At 37.8% G+C, this 22,337-nt stretch overlaps 1 protein-coding gene across 1 annotated transcript; it reads right to left on the bottom strand.

The window, feature by feature from the left end:
- Positions 1-251: 251 nt before the first annotated feature.
- LOC109243334 (ABC transporter G family member 14-like) lies at positions 252-3,188 on the bottom strand. Its single transcript, XM_019410242.1, has 5 exons — positions 2,931-3,188; positions 2,053-2,809; positions 1,579-1,755; positions 1,300-1,487; positions 252-1,124 (listed from the first exon to the last, which is right to left on the bottom strand). Exons 1-5 carry the CDS (start codon positions 3,045-3,047, stop codon positions 480-482), a joined length of 1,884 nt encoding a protein of 627 aa, XP_019265787.1. The 5' UTR covers positions 3,048-3,188; the 3' UTR covers positions 252-479.
- Positions 3,189-22,337: the final 19,149 nt, after the last annotated feature.

Genomic DNA, 22,337 nt, shown 5'->3' with positions numbered 1-22,337 from the left:
ATCAAACTTTCTATATTGCTATTATAAAAATATATCACCAAGAATTTATATTTATAGTATAAAGAAAAGGAAAGGCACTGAGAGCAGAAAAAAGCTAATTTTAGTGATCTAAACAGGTGCTGTCTTTATATGGTCAATGCACTTGCACAACTCATTAATTTATTGTACTCGACCCCACTCAGATTCTAAATCTTGTTGTGTGCACCATTACTTGCTTTTTCTTTTTGCTGCGATTAAAAATGAATCTGTTGTTTGCTTAAAGGATATTTATTTCGTTCAAAATGTTACAGATTTATTCTTTCCTAAGTCAGTTATGTAAAACATTGCCAGAGTGGTACTACATTCAAATTCTTGGTGTATATGATCAAAATCTGGCAATGCGATCATAATCTAAACCTAACATTATTACTATGTTGTTGAGGAATTAAAAAAAAAAAAACCTTCCACTTTGCTCTTGAAATGGTCCCCTCTGCACGTCTTCATCGTACACGGTTGAGTGCTAGATAAGCAACAAGCCGATATCCCACTAACATTAGAGCCATGATCAATACATCCATCCACATATTGTTCAGGCCTACTGATTTTATTGCTGGGAAATCTGCAACTTGGCAATAGACTCCTTTTGAACACTCGTAGTAGTCGTTGTCGTTGTATTGCACTCCTAGTAGCAACTTGTAGCAATAGTAGCTGTAGCTCAGATATTTTAACCAAACTATGAAAGGGGGAATTTGCTGAATGTAATATCCTCCAGCAATTAGGAAGACTAAGGTTGTGACCGATGCTAAAGTAGTCGCCTGTTTCACATCCATGAGCATAGCACCATAAGCTAGACCGAGGCTCTGAGAAACGAGTACGCTGTAAAGGACTATTAGAAGAGATAGGATGAAGGTGGCAGGGTTAGCTTTGAGTCCACCCATCCAATATAGGATGAAGGTAAACGCTGTCGGTAGTGCCAGTTCTAAGGGAAGATCTCCTACAGTTTTAGCTAGAAAATATGATGAGAGTCGGTACATTCCTGATGATCTCTCTTTGATGAGCATCCTTCTTTCTTGAGGAAAAGTGAAAACTGCATTGTAGAGTGGATAGAAACCCCAAAATACCGCGAAGAAGAACAACATTGCAATCTGCACCAGGAAGTCAAATGACAACAATTAGCAATTGCATATTGCTGTTCTTCAAGCAACTCAGAAATGGTTCTATATTCAAAGAGAACATTGTGTTGACTGTAAATATGAGCTATAATCTTGAACCTTATTTTCTTACTCAAAAGATAGCACAGGTGAACAGATAAGTTCTTACTCTGTCTTCAATGTGAGATGTTGGAGTATGCCACCACAATAGTCCTGCAAGAAATGCTACACTTATTACTTGGAAGATTCTAAGTCTATTGAAGGTCTCGTATCTTCGCTCCCTAAGCCCCCTTAGTAGCAGCACCTTAAATTGATAGCCCCAACTTGTGCACCATTGCTCTGACTTCACACCATTTCCTGCACGAGTATAGAGCTGTAATTAGTCACTAATTAAGAATTTGATATCAATTAAAACAATCCCTTTCTTCACTGTGAATTGGAAACTTACTTGTCGAAACATCCTTTTTGTAACTGTAATTATTGGTGTCTAAACTGCATAGCTCAGTTTTCAACCTAGTAGAAATGGTTTTGTCATATGCAGATATGAGAGCTTCTCTCACAGATTTCTTCTCCTGTTCAGTGTTGTCACCTTGCTCAATTGCATGCTTGGAATCAGGTCCAATTCCTGAAAATTTAAAGATAGATTTCAAAATATGATGTTTGATACCATATACATGATTTCAAAAGTTCAACCTTAAACTTTTGGAGATCTTTTCCCTCTGTATACTGTATAAGTATTTGGTCAATCTATTGATTAATTAAATAGTAGCACAACTTATGAGTGGGGTTCTCTTTTTACTCTACTTACATAAAGTTATAATAATTACCATTGCTTATCACCAAGGCTAGTGACTCATCTGACTTTATCAAAGCCAAAATCAAATGATGAAACTATGAATTTATGTAAGAATGTTTGAATTACCATTGGCGAGATCGAGCAAAAGATCAGCAGGATTAATAGTGATGGATGTGGAAAAACCAACAGAGGAGAAGTATTCCAAGGCAGTAGACGCAGGACCATAGTAGATAGGGCAGCCCTCAGAAAGCAAGACTACCTTATCAAACATATGGTAAAGCCTACTGGATGGCTGGTGGATTGTAGTGATTACAGTTCTGCCACCGTTTGCTAGGCGCTTAACTGTAGTTAGAATCCTGAGAGCTGTAGTAGAATCCAAACCAGAAGTAGGCTCATCTAGCAATAGTAAACTTGGGTTGATTAGCATTTCTTGACCTATGCTTACCCTCTTTTTCTCCCCACCTGATATCCCTCTAAATAATGGTCCTCCAATCATGCTGTTTCTACACTTGTTTAATCCGAGCTCCATAATAACATGCTCCACATGCTGTTCTTTTTCCTCTTTGCTTAGGCTTTGGGGAAGCCTAAGCAGAGCTGTGAAGAGGAGAGTTTCTGTTACAGTTAGATGAGGATATAGGATATCGTCTTGTGCCACGAATCCAGTACTACGTTTGATAGCTCCAGAGAATGGCTGGCTGTTGTATGTAATTTTCCCTGATAATTTTCCCGAAAGACGGCCTCCTAAAGCTGTTAGGAGGGTAGTCTTTCCACTACCTGATGGACCTAACATTGCTAACATCTCCCCTGGGCACACAATTCCTGTCACTCCATTTAGTATAGTCTTCTCTTTTGTGCTTGTTATCTTGTACACTATTTCTTCAAACTGCATAACATATTCAACACACATGAGCAATAACGAACAAGTACTATAGAATACTAATTTACCAATAATTAAAGGAAAGAAACCACTAATACATCAATTTTTACTAGTTAGGAAAAGAGACCTTCAAAGTTATGGGAAACAAGGCCCTTTGTGTAAAGGACTCTGAGTTCATCGATGGAGCTGCCATCAATTCAGTGCCAAAATTTTCTGGTTTTGGTGCTACACAGTGAAGAGGCATTGGCCAAAATTAGTTCAAAGAGGCAATACTTTTAGCACTGTGTTTGGTTTTAGTAGTGTGTGTTAAAGGGAGAGAAGTTATAACAAGGGAGAGAAGTTAAAGGGTTGCTTTTAACTTGAGTTTCCCATAGAGAAGTGGACAACCATATAAATATATAATCACAGAAAGACACAGGCCCTATTGTGTGTGTGTGTGTTAAAGTTTTCATGATGTACCCTTTCTTTTCCTTTGTGGGTTCCCACCTTTTTCTCTTAAAGTAATCTAAGACTTTCCCTTGATCAAATTATTTAAACTATCTCCTTTCATTTTAGTTCTTCCTCATAATGACCCCTTCTATCATTTTTGCATCCTCTCTCTTTCTCACATATATATCTAACGAGTTATTTCGTCATTATAGCAAATTTGGCCTAAAAACACACTAATTTTAGATAACGCTTACGTTACACCTGAAAAATATTGCCCAATGAAAAAATCTTTTATACTAGTAGATCTCCTAATAATACCCAAAGATAATTCATCATGTAGTCTCACTTCCAACAAGAAGAAGTGGGTTATGAGAAACATGCCACTGAACAAATCATTTTTCACTTGCCTTACAACTCTCTGGCTGAAAAGAAAAAAGCAGCTCTACTTGATTTAGACATTAATTAATTATTCTGTATAATGATTTTTTTGAAGCAACTTGCTATATAAGAAAATGAAAACCTAATGTGGCAGTACCCTAGGAATCATGGGTTTTGTAGGCAAATTTTGTCGGACTGGTGCTTTTTTCTTCTTTTTGTGTTATTTTAGCATTGCGTTATACGGACTTTTCCTTCTCATTTGAATTCCTTACTTGAAAATTTTATTTACTTCTGATAGTGCTTCCCACCTTTAACTCAATAAAGCTCTATTATTTTTGGACTTTTTTTTAAAGTTCTCTGCAAATGGGTTCTTACATTATCTGCATGTCAACTCTTGTGCATGCGGGGCACTCTTTTTTTCCAAGTTAACTTGTATATAAGGGGACTTGGCGTAGCTGGTAAAGTTGTTGTCATGTGATCAGGAGATCACGGATTCAAGCCTTGAAAACAGCCTCTTGCAGAAATATAGGGTAAGGCTGCGTACAATAGATCCTTATGGTCCAGCCCTTCTCCGAACCCCGCGCACAACGGGAGTTTAGTGCACCGGGCTGCCCGTTTTACCTTGTATATAAACTGACAGTGTAAAAGTTTTTAGGTTATTAGTGTACATTTACCAGTTGCAACATGTCATTTATTGTCTTTTTCGGCTTACCAATCCGTGTTTATATATTATAGTAAAACTTGTATAATTGATTTTCGAATAACCTGATAGGATAAAAATTCTTTGTACCGACGAGTGTATAATAGTTAAACCTTTTATTTTCTATGTTATGCATTCGTTTCTTTTTCTCTTTATGTAATGCGTGTCAGGCTCTACCAAAGACCTGACTTAAGAACCCACCATGAAATTAATGGAGTGATGCATTTAATCCTAAACCTTATGATAAGTTTTATTAATACTCATTGACATTTGATTATATTCTGAGCTCTTCAACTGATGGAATATGTAATGTAAGGTCACAAATTAGCAAGAAAAGCAAAAAGATGCGTACCTTTTCTTTTCTTCAGATGTCCATAAACTAATTCTGAAGGGTCGATAAATCAAAACAGGAAAAAAGAGTGAAGCTAGAACAGTAATGACATTTAAGTACTCTATAAGGAAAAAAAGAAAGAAGTAATGAACAAAACCTTATTTTAATTTGGTGAATTTCTCAGTGGGGATTGATGCTGCAAAGCTGCATTGGAGAAAATATTCTGAAAATAGAGTAACATGACTAAACTTTGGCTTAATTTGTACATGACCGTACATTTTTATATGTGGTGAACAGAATAAATATTTTGAGCTAGAAATTAATATTGATCTTATTTTATTGAACTTTGATTAGCCACTTTTCTTTAGTAATGATGAAGGTTGCTTATCGGCATGCACACCCTTATTCAGCTTTTCCATTATTTAACTGTTTCCTCCTTAAATTTCCTTTTGCTGCATTTAGCTGAATATTATAGATGTTAATTTGCCTCTGTAGTGGACAAATGTGGGAAGCGAGTTCGGACATGTGAAGATGAGATGACCAGATACCTAGTGAGAAGTTGGCCATATCGGGTCCAGAAGAAGTAGAGTCAGGTCAAAGAAGTATTGGAGAGAAGTGATAAGACAGGACATAGCACATCTAACCCTTGATAGGAGGGTGTGAATGTTGAAAATTAGGATAGAAGGTTAGTAGATAATGGAGCGTATATTTTTTTCTTATCTATGACATTAATATTATTCTCGTAATTGCGCTGTTGTTCTTGCATCTTTTATTGCTTCTTTTCAACAATGATGATGAAAAAAAAAACCCCTATATTTAGACAATAGGGATTTGAGTTCAAAACCTTATATTCACTTTATCGACCACTACGCTACGGTCTTGGATGCCATAGAAATTCATGCTTTTCTAATGATAAACTTAGAAAATGGAAGAATCCCTAATCCGAACAAGTGGTGCATTTGTCGCTTTCCAGTTAAAAATCACAGGATATTCATACCACTCGTGGGGAGCATTTATGCTTCTCTCCAATAGGAGTATAATAGCATTTCGGTAACAGGAAATTAAAGGAGAAAGCCCAAAGCAATTCTGATAAATTTTGCTAAGCCACCCACATATTAAGCAAATGAAAAGTGAAAACCTATGGTTACATCTTTTTCTTTGTAAAGCCAATTGATTCTTATATTCCCCAGACCCCCCCTTATAAGATTTTCTTTATAACACTCTAGTTTTCAATATTCGTATCATGCAAATTAAATCCGATATCACCATATTCTATAATTCTATCGTTGCTAATATTCCTGCACAATATTCATTAGAAGTTGATGTTATTTTATAGATGTTAAACAAAGCTTCCGACTTGACCCTACGATTTTTAGTTGTGTAATGTTTTTCTATAACTGAGTTTCTGATAATGAAAATTGTGAAAACAGAGAACACTACAACTATATGCCATGGACATGAAGATTGTGGCGGAACATCAACTTTGTTGGGCAAGATACTCTTAACATGATATGAAATTATTTGCTTTAAGCTAGCTCACACGATTTTTCCCCAAAGGTCTCACTCCATTAAAAAATGTTGACAACTTATTGGCTCCCAATCTATTCAGCAACCAACATGAGATTTTATTTGCGCACCCAACAACCTTTTTAATTTGAATAGCTCGCGTATAAATGAAAGACAAAATTTAAAACCTGGCGTCGCTTCTACCATTTCGGTTGTTAACTGTAACAAGTTTTTGAACAATTTGTAGTTATGTGGTTCTGGTGTCTGAACAGAAAAGAAATTCCTTGAGAGCACCATCTTGAAGGCTTGCTTATACTAAGTTTCTTTGTTTTAAATATATTATAATTATAAATTAGACCAACCAGATTCCGATTTGTGTTCATAAAATTAGCTGTCATGGGCTAAACAGTACTGTGAAAGCATGGGGTCATTGTGGAGCCAGTCTTTTCTTAAGTGTTGTCATTTTGCAGAGGGAGAGGAGGAAGGGCCAATTGGTATAGCATCCTACTATTTTTTCGGGTCAATTTAATTTATCACTTCTCACTTATGGAGAATCAATGCAACTAACCTTTAGAGCTAGCTAAGAGTTTATTTGGCCAAGATTCTTAGGCCCCGTTTAGCTATGAGTTTTGCCAAAATAAATTTGGGATTTATTTTCAAAACTCATGTTTGGCCATAAATTTTGCTCATATTTTGGCCAAATCTCAAATCCCAAATTTCAAATCCCAAAATCAGCGCCAAAATCCCAAAACTTGGGAATTATATACATGTTTTTCCAAAATAAAGTTGGAAAATAGGTTTTGAAAACGTATGTCCAAACACATTTTCATCTATAAACCAAACTTCACCCAAATCAGATTTTTCAAAACAAATTTGGAATCTATGGCCAAACGCTACTAAGAAGCCGAAAATACTTTTTAGAAAGTTTAGAGACTGTTTGACCAAGCTCTGAGAGGTCAAAAGTATTTTTTTGTTTGTAAAAAAAGTACTTTTTGAAAAATTTAAGGTGTTTGGCCAAAATAAAAAAGTACTTTTGGGGAGAACCTACAAATTTTAAAAGCAGAAAATTAATTTATTAAAGATAAAAATAACCTTACATTAAATTTATATTTTTCAAATTATCTCTCATTAATTTAATATTTTTCTTTTTCTTTTCCTTTTCCCTTTTATTTCTACTATACATTTCTTCTCTTTTTTATTTTAGTCATATTTTTATTCTCTTTCTACTATTCCTACGAGTAGATTTTAAATTTATATTGAATGATGTATTTTGATATATTTAAATTATCATGTAGCAATAAGTAATACCAAAAACTCAATGTTATTGCTTTGGAATAACTATATTTTATATTGATTGAAAATTTTAATTTATATTTTTACTTTACGTTTTATATTTTAATTGAATTTTTTGTAATAACTATTTAATTTTTTTATTTTCTAAATAATACTATTCGGAAATTGAACCTTTACTGTCCTTTTCGTAATTTGATACGTAAAAACGCTATTTTAAAAGATTGGCCAAACACAATGAGCTTGCAAAAAACACGTCTCAAACGAATTGGCCAAACATAAATTGCTATTTTGCAAAAGTACTTTTTGAAAAAGTATTTTTGAACAAAAGCACTTTTCAAAATAAGCAGTTTTTGGCTGCTTGGCCAAACAGGTTAAGGTGTTTGACCAAGATAAAAAAGTACTTTTGAGCAACAAAAGAAGCAGTTTTTCTACTTTTGAGAAGAAGCTATAAATTCTAGCTTCTTCCAAGAAGCAAAATCAAAAGCATAAAATTAATTTATTCAAGACAAAATAACCTTACAATAAATATATTTTCCAAATTATAATTAATTTAATATTTTCCTTTTTTTATTTCTACTATACCTTTCTTTTCTTTTTTATTTAATCATACTTTTATTCTTTTTCTCCTATTCCTAAGAGTAAATTTTAAATTTATATTGAATGATATATTTTGATATATTTAAATTATCATGTATACAATAAGTAAAATCAAATACTCAATGTTATGCTTCAGAATAACTATATTTTACATTGATTGAAACTTTTAATTTATATTTAAACTTTACGTTTATATTTTAATTGAATTCTTTTATAATAAATATTTAAATTTATTTTTCTATTTTAAATAATACTAATTGCAAACTGAATCTTTATTGTCCTTTTCGTAATTTGATACTTACAAGAACTTTTTGAAAAAATTGCAAAACACAATGAGTTTTCAAAAAGCACTACTCAAAATAAGCAATTTTTGATAGCTTGGCCAAACATGCTCTAAATTAGACTAAATTATTTTTAAACTACCTAAAACTACTATACGTTGTTACTCTCCTAATTATGGAATGGTGAAAAAAAATGCTCAAACAAGAATCAATATTTATTTAGTTTGAATCTCAAAAAGAAAAAGCCACACTTTAAGATAGAACGTGTACTTGATCATTTCCCTTCCCCTACTTGAACTTTTTTTTTCTTTTTTGGATTAAAACCATCAATTGTCAATTAACGTTTATTTCATTGGATCAAAGTTGACTTCACTAGGAGAAAATAAACGACACATTTTTTATGATATTAAAGTGAAGTTGATTTTTTGGTTACTAAAAATAAGAGTACTTTAGCAACTTAGGTATATTAATTGAATGACCATTCGTAAAATTACCGATTTTGCTAACCCTTGCAATTTTAATTTGTTTATTTTGTACGTACAAAATGGACTTTTTTCCACTAGTCCTAACGCCCATTGCTTTTTGACATATTTTAAATATTCCTTCTTGCTTTCACACCTTTTATCTTGAGCCCCATGTTGCATGGGAGAAGAGATTTTGTTGCCCCTCCCCTCTATTCCTCCTATATAGCATCCATGCCTAAATCAATTTGACCAATGGTAACCATGCAGCCCTTGAAAGTTGAAATACACATTCTCTATATGCAGCTTTCTATACGTCTCGTTATGTCATTCTTGTCGAGCATTTCATTTTTATTCACGTTAAATTTTGAATTTAAGTTTTGTACACTGAAGTATTTATAAACTCATACATTAGTGATAGTTGGAGATAATTATTCATAATTAGGAACATATATGACTTGGAAATAAAGCAAGTAGCCTATTCGACAAATGAAATCGCGCTTATAATGTAAAAAATTTCTATATAAGTTAAATTCTATTATATTTTTAGTCACGTTAGTGCAAAAGATCTTCATAGACTAGGTCTCTAAACTCTAGTTGATTTGAGAGCATATCTGAATTGTAAGGCCTTCTTTCCATTGATTACTATAATATAATCTATTATGATCTTATCTCTTTTTAAAAGTTTAGTCCATATACGACGGATTATGTAAATTATTCCTGCCATCTTGTTATTGTCCCCTGCAAATTAGTTCTTCTAAGTTGTACCTTCTGAAATTTCGTATACTTTTGAACTGTCATTGTCTTGTTTACTGATTCATAGAAACATTTGGTGGATAGACCTCAGATTCGAATTTTGGACCATTGCTAATATAAGACTATAAATAGCAATAGCTAAATAGCTTGTACTTTTTCTCTATATCACACACATATTTTGGACCATTGAAGTGTAAAGTTTAAGCGTATGTTTGTCGGCAAATGTAGTCCCTATTATGTACACTCTAACGAGCAAAAGCACGTTATTCTCTTTCTCCGTCCCAACTAGGGGTGGCAAAATGGATAAAACCCACCCATATTATCTACTAAAATATGGGTTGGATAATGAACATTTTTAAAACGGATCAAATACGAATATTACCCACATCATTCATATTTTAATGGGTAACCACTGGTTATCCGATGGGTAATAAAGTCAAAAGCTCTCCAAAAGCATTTTCGCCCCCAAATTAGCGTGCCTAAAAACTGGATGGTGCCTTAAAGGAGGATGGTGCCTTTTAAAGAAACAAATGTTTGCACATGGCAGCAAATTCATATTAGAGGTTGAGGCTAACGTGAAGCCATGAACGGATAATACGGTTAACCGTTTTATCTGCCGGTTAACTCGTTTTTTATCGTACTAAATATGATTCGGATCGGATATTTTACCCGCTTTCAATCCGAACCATATCCCGCGCCCCACCCGTTTGCCACCCCTAGTCCCAACCATGTAAACAAAGTAAAATATTCTTCCCTCTTATGTAACAACATAAGGAACCATTACATTTACACATAGAAGGTAAAGATATGATATGCTTCCATTTTCAGTACGAAGTTTCATCATTCATTGATTATAAACATAAAGCAACCAATCAAATATCTCATCATGAGTCATGACTTCGTTAAAATTTTAGAATTTCATGATTATCGCATTCAATGTTAATGAGAATCAATTTTAAAGAAGATTGAACCTAATGCCTCCGACATACACAATCAGTATGAAGTGCTTTACAACCAAGCCATTATTTAGCCCAAAAACTGATTTTGAGAACACAAAATTGAATTTGTATTTTTTGAGGTCACCAGCAATTTATTTGATTAAAGATGTTCGCAAATAACAGACAGTGATGAATTATAAAGAAAGAAATATATTGAGCTAATTAAATAACAAAATATAGGAGATTCTTCCTGATTTCAGTCTTCGAATAATCTCCGATGGCCGGAATAATCAAGTTACAAAGCTATCGGAAAATATTCTAATACAAAGTTTCTATCATTTTTAATGCCCCTTACAGATGGGTAGTGCATTTATAGTCGAAAGAACAAGTGGCGGTTCCGAACCCTCAGGCTGCACGTTGGAGAGAGTGGGTTATGGAAGCGAAACTCCAGCTGGCTCTTATCCTTTCGGCGTAACCAAATGGGTCACTATCTCCGCAAAATTAAATTGTTGTTGACTGGGTCTTTGAGGGCTTCTAATCTTACTCCAGTCCTTATCCCTTCGAACGATTCCCTATCGAACTAGGGAGCAACTTCGATCATAACTCACATGTTGCAGACTCACAAATCCAAAATTTACCACGTGCATGTCTTCTATCGTGCCATATATCGACTCCTATTTTACCAATACAGATAGTCCCTGCACTTCTTATATAGATTATCAAGATATGCTAAGGAAGTGGAGATCCTAATCCCTGAAAGATACTGCTCGACTCCCCTTTCTTGATATGGAAGCAAACGTCGTTTGTTCTTCCGTCAGTGATGTGATTGGACTAGCATTTATGGTTTTGGACACGTGGCAGTGCAATGTTGGTTCAGCTGACAGCTTCAGTCTCTAAGGTCAACACGACTTCTTTATGACGGGGACTCTTTTCCTAGTCTGTCAGTTATGAAAAACTGGGTATGTGTTAGTATATAGACGTTCGAGCCTTTTTCTCAGTACTTGCTTTCATCTATTCCTTTCATCACCTTCTTCTTTTTCAAAGCTTCCTCATCTTTTTTTTCAAGCTTCCATGGATTCTGAGGCCACCCACATCTCATTATGTTGAATGCCAATCTTTCCTATTACTGATTACCGTTTCTACTCATGTGTTCCCATGGATGGGGGTTCTCCAACCCGTGTTCCTCTGCGCACATATCAAAAGAAGCTCCATTGGCTTCCTCAGAAAAGGGGAAGAAAGTCCAATCTTCCTATAAGGGCAGGAAAGACAAACACAACTCCGAGCCTTTCGTTTCTAACATTCTTCTCAAGAGTTTGTATTTCAAGGCAGATATGATGTTGTGGAACAAAGCTCTTGAACAGTCTGTGAATACTCTCATGGAAAGTATCGATTCCTTGGTACACGAGGATCATGTACTGCTTATTCGTCAAGAGTGCGGCTAGAGTGACTACTTGGTCGTTCATGTTCTTCAGGAGCATGAGAGAATCACTAGCCACCGGGAAAGTTTTTCTTTCGTGTATACCTACCCATTCACTCTTGGATTCAAGCCTCCTTCGATACCATTATTCCACTTTTGCCGTCATTTCAACATTTTCCTTTAGTCAGGTCGGACCGAGGGTTTGGAGGCTAGTAGGATGTTTTCGGTATTTAACCAGATTGGCCAGAGTCGATTTCTCTCTTCAGCACCTTCTTAACTTATTTGTTTCGAAGCCGCTCAGAGTCAGCTTAGTCTCTGTTGTCAGTCGTGCCATAAGGACTCTCGTGGCTGCAAAAGACGATCACGATAGGGGCTGGCCCGATCAACTTGTAGCGATTCCCATACGGGAATTGGTATCGCTTGAAGATGGACCAGTTCTAGAGAGATGGAATTATGACCATAGATCTTCCTGTTTCAATTATGACTATTTTCGTTGTTCCCTTATGTTGTTATTCCTTTTTTGCACTATTCTGTGTTCTCCAACCGAAGTGCCCAGGTTGAGGAATGGGTCGAGAAGATTCTGTTCTCTTCTTCGATGCTTGAGAGAGCCTGGAGGCACATATCTGACGTCTCAGGGAGGAGAGGTAAGAGTTATGATAAGTCTTCGTGAGTCCTCCTTTTTTCTTGTTTGTATTATTCTCACTCTTCCTTTCCCGCTTGCAGGCATTTCCCTAAAAAAGGCACCCTCACACTTGCTAATTAATCTTCTGTCCTCCGTTGGTGCTGCTCAAGAAAGAATCAGACATTTGTCTGCTCTGGGGCAGAGAGCGGTTTTAGCATCTCCTGCTTCTATGAATGATGGTCCAACTTCTAGATAGGTCTGGACGGTGTTCATGGTGGTCCTTGAGTTCACGTTTAAACCAGACCCCCTCAAGGTGGTAGTCCCATCTTGGTCGAGGACGATGATGCAGAGTCCCCGAGAGGCAGATTTTCTCCTTCTGATTGAGGGAAAAATATGGCCGAGGAGCGCCATGCTGAGATTCCACCGTCTGCTCAAGTCGCTCTTCCAGAATCCCAGATTCCTCGCCCCCATTTGGGTGGCTCTTCGACCCTCATCGGCACTCATCATATAATGCTTGCAATTCCAGATGAGGCTAACCTTCTCGACCACGCGGAAGGAAGCAAAGTCTAGTTAAAAGATCTGATCGGTCCCTTAGAGAGAGGGAGCTTAGAAAACCATTCCGGTGCTGACTTGGTGGACGATCTCCTTCACTGCACTCTCCGGGTATGATTTTTCTATACATTTTACCTCGCTGTCTGTGATGCGGTAATCACTCCGTGACCATATTTATATTTATTACCTTTGTAGGCCAATTTGATCTCGACTCAAATTCGGGACAGATATGAGCAAACCAAGGCAGACTTGGAAAGAAACATCAAGAGTTGGGAATCCATGGTTAAGGATGTTCATGCCGAGAAGGAGACTTATCGGCTTCTAATAGAGTGGTCTAAGGGTGAGCCGCAGTCACTGAGAAAGGAGCTCGAGGTGCATGGTTTGCACTATTCGACGAGGATTGAACATTTAAAGGCTGCTCTTACAAAGAAGGAGGCAAACACGAGTCGCTTGACTGATGAATGCGCAGCGGACATATGACCTAGCTCGAGCTCAGATTCATGCATTGCACTTTGAGCATGTTCTTGAGTAGTGGAAGGAATCTATAGATACCTTCGAGCATAGGTCGATCAGTTGAGGAATGAGAGGGATCTAGTAGTACATGATTTTAACAAGGTGCTCTAGAAGTTGGAACTCTCTCAGAATTTAATTTTTTTGGACTCCAAGTTAACGACTTTGAATAATGTTCAGGTCGGTGTCCCCAATTGGAGGAGGAGATCGAGAAGCTAGAGGAGGAGGTGGATGAGGCACGACAGACCTTGTGTCCTACCTATCATGCTCTAGATGGTGATGAGTCGCCGAATTTACTGGAAAGAGGACCGAGGGAAAGCCTAGCAAATCGTGCCCCGGCCCTTGAAAACGTCCAATTCACACCCCAATTAAAGGTGTATGAAACAGTCGTTGCAATAATAAACCCAACGCGAGTCGGGGTCGAATCCATAGGGAGCATAAAATGTGTGTTGAGGTAAATACTTAAGAGAGAAACTCAAATAACTTGTTTTATCTTCCAAATAAAAGTGGGTATCAATTCTTCTAAACTACTTAGAAATTTGACTAACTAATGAACAAGTAATAATTGAAATACTTTTAAATTTTAATTAAATATCGAAAGGCCTAAGGTCGTAACCTTAACCTAGGTGTAAACCTAATGGGTAATATAAATCTATGCTTTCTGGTAGATCGGGGTTTGTTATGACTCTCAATACACAATTACTCACTCAATACCTCTCGGTTAAAGAGTGATTATGCCCAAAATTGCTCTCTCAAGTCCAAATGGGTAGCAATCAAAGGAATTGAATATGAGTAAAGTTAGATCATCCCTATTTCTAGTTCAAATCTTTAATTAAACTAATCGATAATTCAACTAGTTCAACTCTTGTTAGCCAAGTTTTTCTAGATTAAATTCCTCTTTCGCAAGTACGAACAGAGTCAAATAGGCTTGAATCAATGTTTGCAACCATTAATTCTAACTTTAGAGCATAAACAAGGCTAAATAACATTAATCCAATCAATAGCAAGCATTAATATTAAATACCCATAAGTTTTATACACCAACCCTAGATAAAATCTAGCTACTCATGACAATAGAAATAAAAAATAAAAAGGAAGAAATTAAAGACATAAAACTAAATTAAAATGGAAAAGTAATTAATTCTCTCTAATTGTAGCTCAAAGTTTCCCGAAATAGCTAAGAATAACTACCAGCTGCTGCTACAATACAAAAAGATGCCCTAAAAAAGTGTATTCCTAACAAAAATACCCTTTAGAGGGTTCCGCGACCGCACTTTAACATTTGCGGTCCACACTTTGCTGGGTGACTGTTGTGAGTGATTTTAGTTGGAGGAGTTTTTCGACCACACTTCAGCTTCTGCAGCCGCACCTGAATTGCTGCCGGCCACACTTTGAGGAGGCTTCAGACTTTGTTCGATTACATCTTCTCTAATCTTTCAGGCTTGTCAGTGCTAACCTGTTTTGCGGACTAAGCTACCACACGTTTTAGTTTGCAGATCGCACCTCTGCCAAAATTCCTTGAAGCTTCATTTCCTCTTTTGCGGCCGTATTTCATCTTCTCCGGGTTGCATTTTCTTTTGCGGCCGCAGATGGAATTCTGCGGACCGCACTATTCTTTGCATTTTTCCTCTTTACTGATCTTAGCTGGAACATCTGCTCTTTAAGTTGTATTTCTTCATTGAGCTCACATTCTCCAGCGCACCTTCAATTCAACCGTCTTCATTAGATTTCGAGACAAAAATCACAATTTTTTGACTAAAACTAAAGCAATAAGGTACTAATAAGGGGTTATAATCCATACGTATCAGCCCTTCGTTTCAATTCGGGTTGCCGCCTCCCGATCCGATGCCTCTGAATCAACAATCCCCTCTGCCCTCGATAGGGAATCAATGAAGTCCTTGTAATGAACCAGAATTCGGTGTTTTTGGGGAGGATTTTTATATTCTCATGAAATTTTCTCTTTATGTTCTTGCTATGTAGTCTTTCTTTTGGGTTTTTGGGGGCACAAGTGCGTGTGCCCTATGATGTACATGAGAGAAGACCTTCAATATTAATGAAAAAGTATCTTCATTTGTGGATGTTCTAGTTATTCCTTTTCATAATGTTTTTTCGAAATGTCATTGCGTGGGGCCCGGTTTCTCAATCTCGAGATCCAACCCCTTTATTCGGCTACTTTGAAACCAATTTGGGGTCCATTCCTGGAAGTCCCTTATGCTTACGCCAGGGCCACATATGGTCGAGCTAATTTTTATTTTTGATAGTAGCATAACGTTCAAGATAAATCTCTTAGTGGGGACGCGCGTCTCCTCTAACAGATGCCTCTTCAGCTTCATCAAATCACATATATTTAATGCTGAAACATGTGGCTGTACCCTTTGGCAACTGAAGGCTCGTGTTTCTTCTTGAGGTAATGATGATCGTCTATAAAAGTAAAGAGAAGTGAGCCAATTCCCACTTTCGCTTGTCATACTCTTTCTTGTTTGTTTTCTTCATCTAATCCCTCATCATTTCTTGCTAACCATTTGAAGGAAAGAACTTTTCATCAAATGTCCTTGTTATCCTCCTTATTGTGACATATTTTAATTGATTCTCAAGACTGCGCCCTCTCAGCAGAGAGACTTTCTTCTGTTACCGCCGTTCCTGAAGACACTTCCGCTACCGCTACTCACGTGGTCACGGCAGAGGCGAGGTCGAGGGGAGGAAAGGCCTACGAGCCATCGCCTTAGTTACTTGTTCATCAGCACGTATCCATTTTCGACGGGATTCACCCGTACAGTGGATGAGATAGTGGCCAAGTTTTGCATCAACTATTGACTGACCATGACACAAATAGGTCCCCAGATATGGAGGTTAGTGATGGCCCTCTGACATTTGGCTTCTAAGTGACTCTCCCTTTACTTGTCAATATCTACTTCGTTTGTACTCCCCCAAAATCTATCGAGGAGGGTGATATACATGATGCAAGGAGGTTTGAAGGCCCTCATCTCATATTGCGATGATGAATTCAATAGGAGATGGTGTGAACAAACTATGTTCCTCTGGCCGGAAACCAAGGTCCAGTTTCCTGAGAAGTGAAAATTTGCTCATAAGTCCCGTGATCCTCCTCTTTCATTTTTTTTGGGTTAAAAGAATTTTTATTATCATCATTTATTATCCAGTTGTAGTAGTAGAGATAGATGCAGTCCTCGACATATAGGATTCGGTGGCTAAGATCTTGGGTGTCTCTACCAATGTGTCGAGGACATGGAAAAACATTGTGGCCGAACTGGGAGGCATTCAGGCAAAGTATTATGGTGAATCTTTTCTAAGTTTCACAATTTAGTTAATCTCAACTGTGGCTATTTCTCATATATGGAATTATTTGCAAGCGTGGGCCTTGACAAGAGACCTAAACCTCGAGCCAGTTCCACGGAGGAGGTAACTCGATTGATCCGAAAGTTAGTTCTTATGGTTTAGGAGAATGTTCCATCTTCCTCTGGTTCTTTGAAGAGGAAGTGTATTTCTGAGAAGAAACCTCAACCATCTGGTTCTAACAGAAGCTCTCTTCGAACTGCTACTCTGACCACGTGGGAAAATATTTTTGGGGAATTAATGCACACCAATCCCATCCAAGTTAATTCAGGGGAGGAGACCCCCGTTCTTTCGTCCGTGGAGGCTAGGGAGGTTTGGCGGCAAAAGCTGCAGTAGACGTGATTCCAGACAAGGGCTTGCCGATAGGGCAGATTGGTTTTTCCCAGGGGAGGGCTACAATGCCTCTAAGAAAATGAGTAGTCTCGCCTGTCTGGATAGTCCCTCCCATCGAAGAAAAGAGTTCTCGGGAAGGGGCTAATGAGGCAGTTGTGGTTGGCTCGACCATGACTGTCCTATCCGTTTTATGACTGAAACTGTTGATATACATCTTATCATCTTTTGGGTGACAAACGGGGCTGAAATATTTAAGGAGACGTGGCACGTTGGCGCTCTCTCCCTCAGTTGGCAAACCCCCAAGATTGGAAGCACATGGAATCACTACATGCTGAAGGCTTAGTGACTCAAACGGCTTATGAGACCACAAGAGTAAGTCTCTCTTTGCTTTTAATTTTCCTAATCGAAGACATAGCCTAGTTCATTTTCTTTTACAGCTAGCGGTACTTACTTCGAGTGCACTAAAAGGGTTCGAGAGGATGTTGCCATGTCATGGTGGTAGTAAAGTATGACCAAGCACTGAAGGCTGAGAACGAGAAGCTCCAGAAGGCGAGGAGTCATTCCTGAGAAAGACCGAGGTTGCAGGAGAGAAACGTCGAGAAAAGGATGGCTGAGGTTTTAAAAGTTGAGGCAGCTCGATTGGCCGAGGACAATAGGGCCAACGATAGGCTTTATGCTCTTCAAGCTGATTTAGCGTTGAAGGCCAACAAGGAGGTCCGACAAGGGAAGAGTGTTCTTGTTTTTTAGCGGAGGTACAAGGGCTGAGGTCGGAATTGGCCCTGACGGAGGAGATAGCCTGGGCCAATAATGCTGATTGGGAGACCCTCCAAGTAGCCTTCGAGGACCTACAGAGAGATATGGTTGTCAAACGGGACTGAACCATTATGGAGACCCGCCTACACACTCTTCATGAGGTGTGTACAAGCGAAATATAATTTTAATTAGAGGTTTCTCATTTTGAAGAAGAAGCGAGTGATCTCAGTCGACGAATCGGTCTTCCATCTCTAGACATGTAAGTGCTTTCTTCCGAAGAAGACGAAGGTGAGGATTGTTCTGACGAAGTAGAGGAGGTAGCTCCTGCCCTCGAACCGTCGACTCTCTCTAGTGTTGTTGATCCTAATTCTCCTTCTACTTCTGGTGCGAAGGCCGATGATTATCTGTAGGTTTGGGGCTTTGCACTTTTGTACCCCTTCTTTTGTTCTTTATTTATGGCCCTTTGTGTAAGATAAATATTTTAATGAATTTTCTTTTGTCTCTTTAAATATTTAACAATTCGAACATATACTTTTTTTGTTTTGATACTTTTAGCGGAGCAAGCCTTGAAATCTTAGACTCTCTTTTTCTAGATGACAATTTCGTTTTGTGAGGGCGTCTTTTTTTGTAAGACTAGGGATGACGTTTCATCTTCTTATAGGCACAAAATGGCCTCTGAAGGACTAACTTATTCGCTTGAAGCGTTAAAATGCAAAAGTCTATTTGGAAAGGTACATGAATAACCAGAAGTAAGTATTATTCAAGATCCAAATTCATTAGGAAGATGGCGGGTGAATTCGAGCGTCGCGTTACATAGGAAGTTCTAACCGTTTTTGGATGGGTCGTATTTACAAAATGAGAAATTAGGAACTTGATGTCTCTTAATTGGTCTTCGTGGATTTTGGTTTTCTTGATGCTTTTCTCTAAAAATGAGCATAGCAATTAGTCTCTATGGACTTTGCTTTGCTTTCCGTGATATGCTGTTGTAGTTGGCCTTCTCTCTGCTGCCTATGGTATATTCCCCCTCCCCCATAAGTTTTTAAATTTGAGGAATTAAGACTCCAAACACTGAAATGTCATCCGATGTTGATGATGTCTTCTAAGGTTCCTGTTCCTGCAAAAGAAAACTGAGGGACTGGGGGATTATTCATAATGAAAATGGTACCTGGGCCCTTTCGTGGTCAAATTGTTCCTTGGTGCAGAAATACGAATGTTCATTGTTTGTGCTAGAAAGGTATAAATGGTCATCATCCAAGACGGTCCGATTTATTGACTATCATCTAAAAATATTAGTATAAAATAATAAATTCATAAGACAAGTTGAAGGAGGGAGAAACAAAATCGTCGGGATTTAGAAGTTGAACCATTTGAGATATTCCGCATTCCAATTTGCCTTTATTGGCATTCCATCCATTTCTTCAAGTTTTTACGATCCTTTGAGCATTATTTTGGTGATTTCTATAGGGTCCTTCCCAGTTCATCTCTAGCTTTCCCACGTTCGGTTCCTGGGAAGCTACAAATACGCCAGAGTACATAGTCTCCTACCTTGAAACGATGTACGTTGACTTTCTTGTTATGATGTTTCTCAATTCTTTGTTTTGCACAACCATTCTAATCAAATCCATCTCCCTTCATCCTTCCACCAAGTCCATACTGCAAGTAATTGGTTGTTATTTGAGTCTTTGTTAGCATGCACAAGCTAGGTTCCCCTATTTCAACCGAAATTCAGCGCTTTAGAATGATACACTAGGGAAAAGGGAGTTTCTCCGGTGCTCCATTTCGTAATTATGGGGTAAGCCCATAATACTCTAGGCAGTTCCATCAGCCATTTGCCTTTTGTTGCTTCTAATCTCGTTTTCAAGTAACCAACCAGGACTTTATTTCAAGGTTCATCTTGTCTATTAGCTCCTGGTGATACGACGTGGATGTAAACCTTTCGATCCGTCATTCTTCAAATTTTTTTGTAACTTTTGCCCCTACGAACTATGGACTGTTGTCACATGCAATTTCCTTCGGCACCCTTAATATTCATATGATGTTCCTCCATACGAAGGCGATCACTTCCTTGTTCCGAATATGTGAGTATGCACCTGCTTTCACCCATTTCGAGAAGTAACTAGTCAACACAAGTAAAAGATATTACTTGGCCTGGTGCTAGCAGTTGAGGTCCCATTATGTCCATCCCCCATTTTATAAATGGCCAAGGGGATAATATAGAATGTAATGGTTCGGGTGGTGATGTATTCAGTGCGAGAAGCGCTGGCACTTGCCGCACCTTTTGACGAAGCCAGCGAAATCACATTCCATCCGGGGCCAGTATTATCTTGCCCTGGTCAACTTTCTCACTATTGACCTGTCTCCGGAATAGTTCCTGCAATGTACTTCATGGACTTCTATCATCACTTAGTCCACCTCTCCTGGTCCCAAACATTTGTCCAGTGGACCAATAAAAGTTTTTCGGCCCAAATATCCTTCGATGAGGAAATATTATGCCGCCCCAACCCTAAGCTATCGAGCAACTTTCTTGTGCTCGGGCATCATGCCATTCTACAAGTAATCAATAAAGTTATTGCGTCAGTATCTTACTAAATTAGTGGTATTTACCTCTTCTCGACTTGGATCGACTGTAAAACATAATAAATGGACGACAGAGCTTGCCCCAGAGTTGGAGTGTCTGCAGCTATGTCACGACCCAAACCGATGGGCCGCGGCGGGCACCCGGTACCTTACTCAACTGAGTACCAACATAACGTATCTTTTCGTATCATACTATCATAGATAACTGAGCCGTAGAGGTTGCCGTGAATAGGTAGAATACAACACGTAATGCCAACTTATACATAAGACATATGGGTCTCTAAGACCAAAATAACCATTCGTATACTGAACATAGGCCGATAAGGCTATACAATCGTTTAGTACATGACACCTGTCTACAATCCTCTAAGAATACATAATTTTCATAAAGAACAATACTCGTCTAAATCATACCAACCAAACAAGCAACTCCGAAGCAAATGGAGTGCACTAACACCTTCCGCTGAGCTGATAGCCTACTTGGAGGACTCTCGACCTATCTATCGAGACCTGCGGGCATGAAACGCAGCGTCCCCATGCAAAAGGGACGTTAGTACGAATAATGTATCGAGTATGTAAGGCACATAAATAAGTACATAACAGACATGGAAGAAATATAGAGTAAATGACTCAACCAGTAAGTCTGGAAAAGTTTTGTAAATCATGAAATACTTATAGTGTCATGCATATGCGTATAAATGTCATGTCGTTCATAGGTACATGCTTCATAACATCATCAGCCTCTGAGGGCATCCCATCATATATTCTCGGCCACTGTGGGCAAATCATCAACGTATACCAGCTGATCAGGTGGTGTGCGTATATAACTCCGTAACCTTTTCCCATATCCCATATACATATAGATTCATATATACGCGTATATAACGCCATCTGGTCATGGGTCAATGTGCATGTATAAATGCATGAAATGCATATGAAATACGTTAATAAAATCTCTCGGTACGTCATAAGACCATTATGACTCTAATTAATATCATGAAATAAACTTTACCAACTTACGTATTTTTGAGACTCATGAACAGATGATAGAATAATATGACACATGGGAGAATAAGAATATACACATTTCTAGCATTTCTACAAAATAGAGTAATTTATGAAAGTTGTGCATTTGCTCGTTTCATTTGTGTCGTATAGATCATGCCAAAAGAAAGAAGGGATAGCCTTAACATACCTGGAGTAGGGAAAAATCCGTATGATATTCTTGGAAAAGGTTGCACCGTACTCCCTTAGAATTGCAAAATTTTACGTTGCTAAAGCTTTAACGATTCCCGTTGGATTGGTTGAAGAATTCGTTGCTTAATGAAATATTCAGAACCTAGTTGAAGTGTTTGGAAATGAAAAAGTTGAAATTTCTAAGAATTGGCTAGCGAACCCCTTTTGCTCTTACAATATCTTTACTATCTATCAGAATTGCTGCAACAGGAGGAAAATATGTTGCAAGAAGTACTTCTCACAAATGTTCGTTTCTCTGGAATTAGGAATCTTACAAAGTTACGACTATGTCAATATCATTGAATGTTGTTCTCATTATCTTTTAGTATTGTCCTTGACTCTACTTTGGATCATTGATCAGAATGCCTAATTTTTTCCCACTTCTAATTGTAATGTTGTTTTTAAAAGTCTTAAGGTTTGAGGTGTCTTGTAATTGATTTATTAGGATGCCACCTACTAAGAAATGACTAAGAGTCATTTGCTTCATAAGGGGCTTGCTTCCACGTGGGGGTG

This window comes from Nicotiana attenuata, unplaced genomic scaffold (genome assembly GCF_001879085.1).
Source record: "Nicotiana attenuata strain UT unplaced genomic scaffold, NIATTr2, whole genome shotgun sequence".
Taxonomy (NCBI): domain Eukaryota; kingdom Viridiplantae; phylum Streptophyta; class Magnoliopsida; order Solanales; family Solanaceae; genus Nicotiana; species Nicotiana attenuata.
This window is presented reverse-complemented; position numbering and strand designations above follow the sequence as displayed.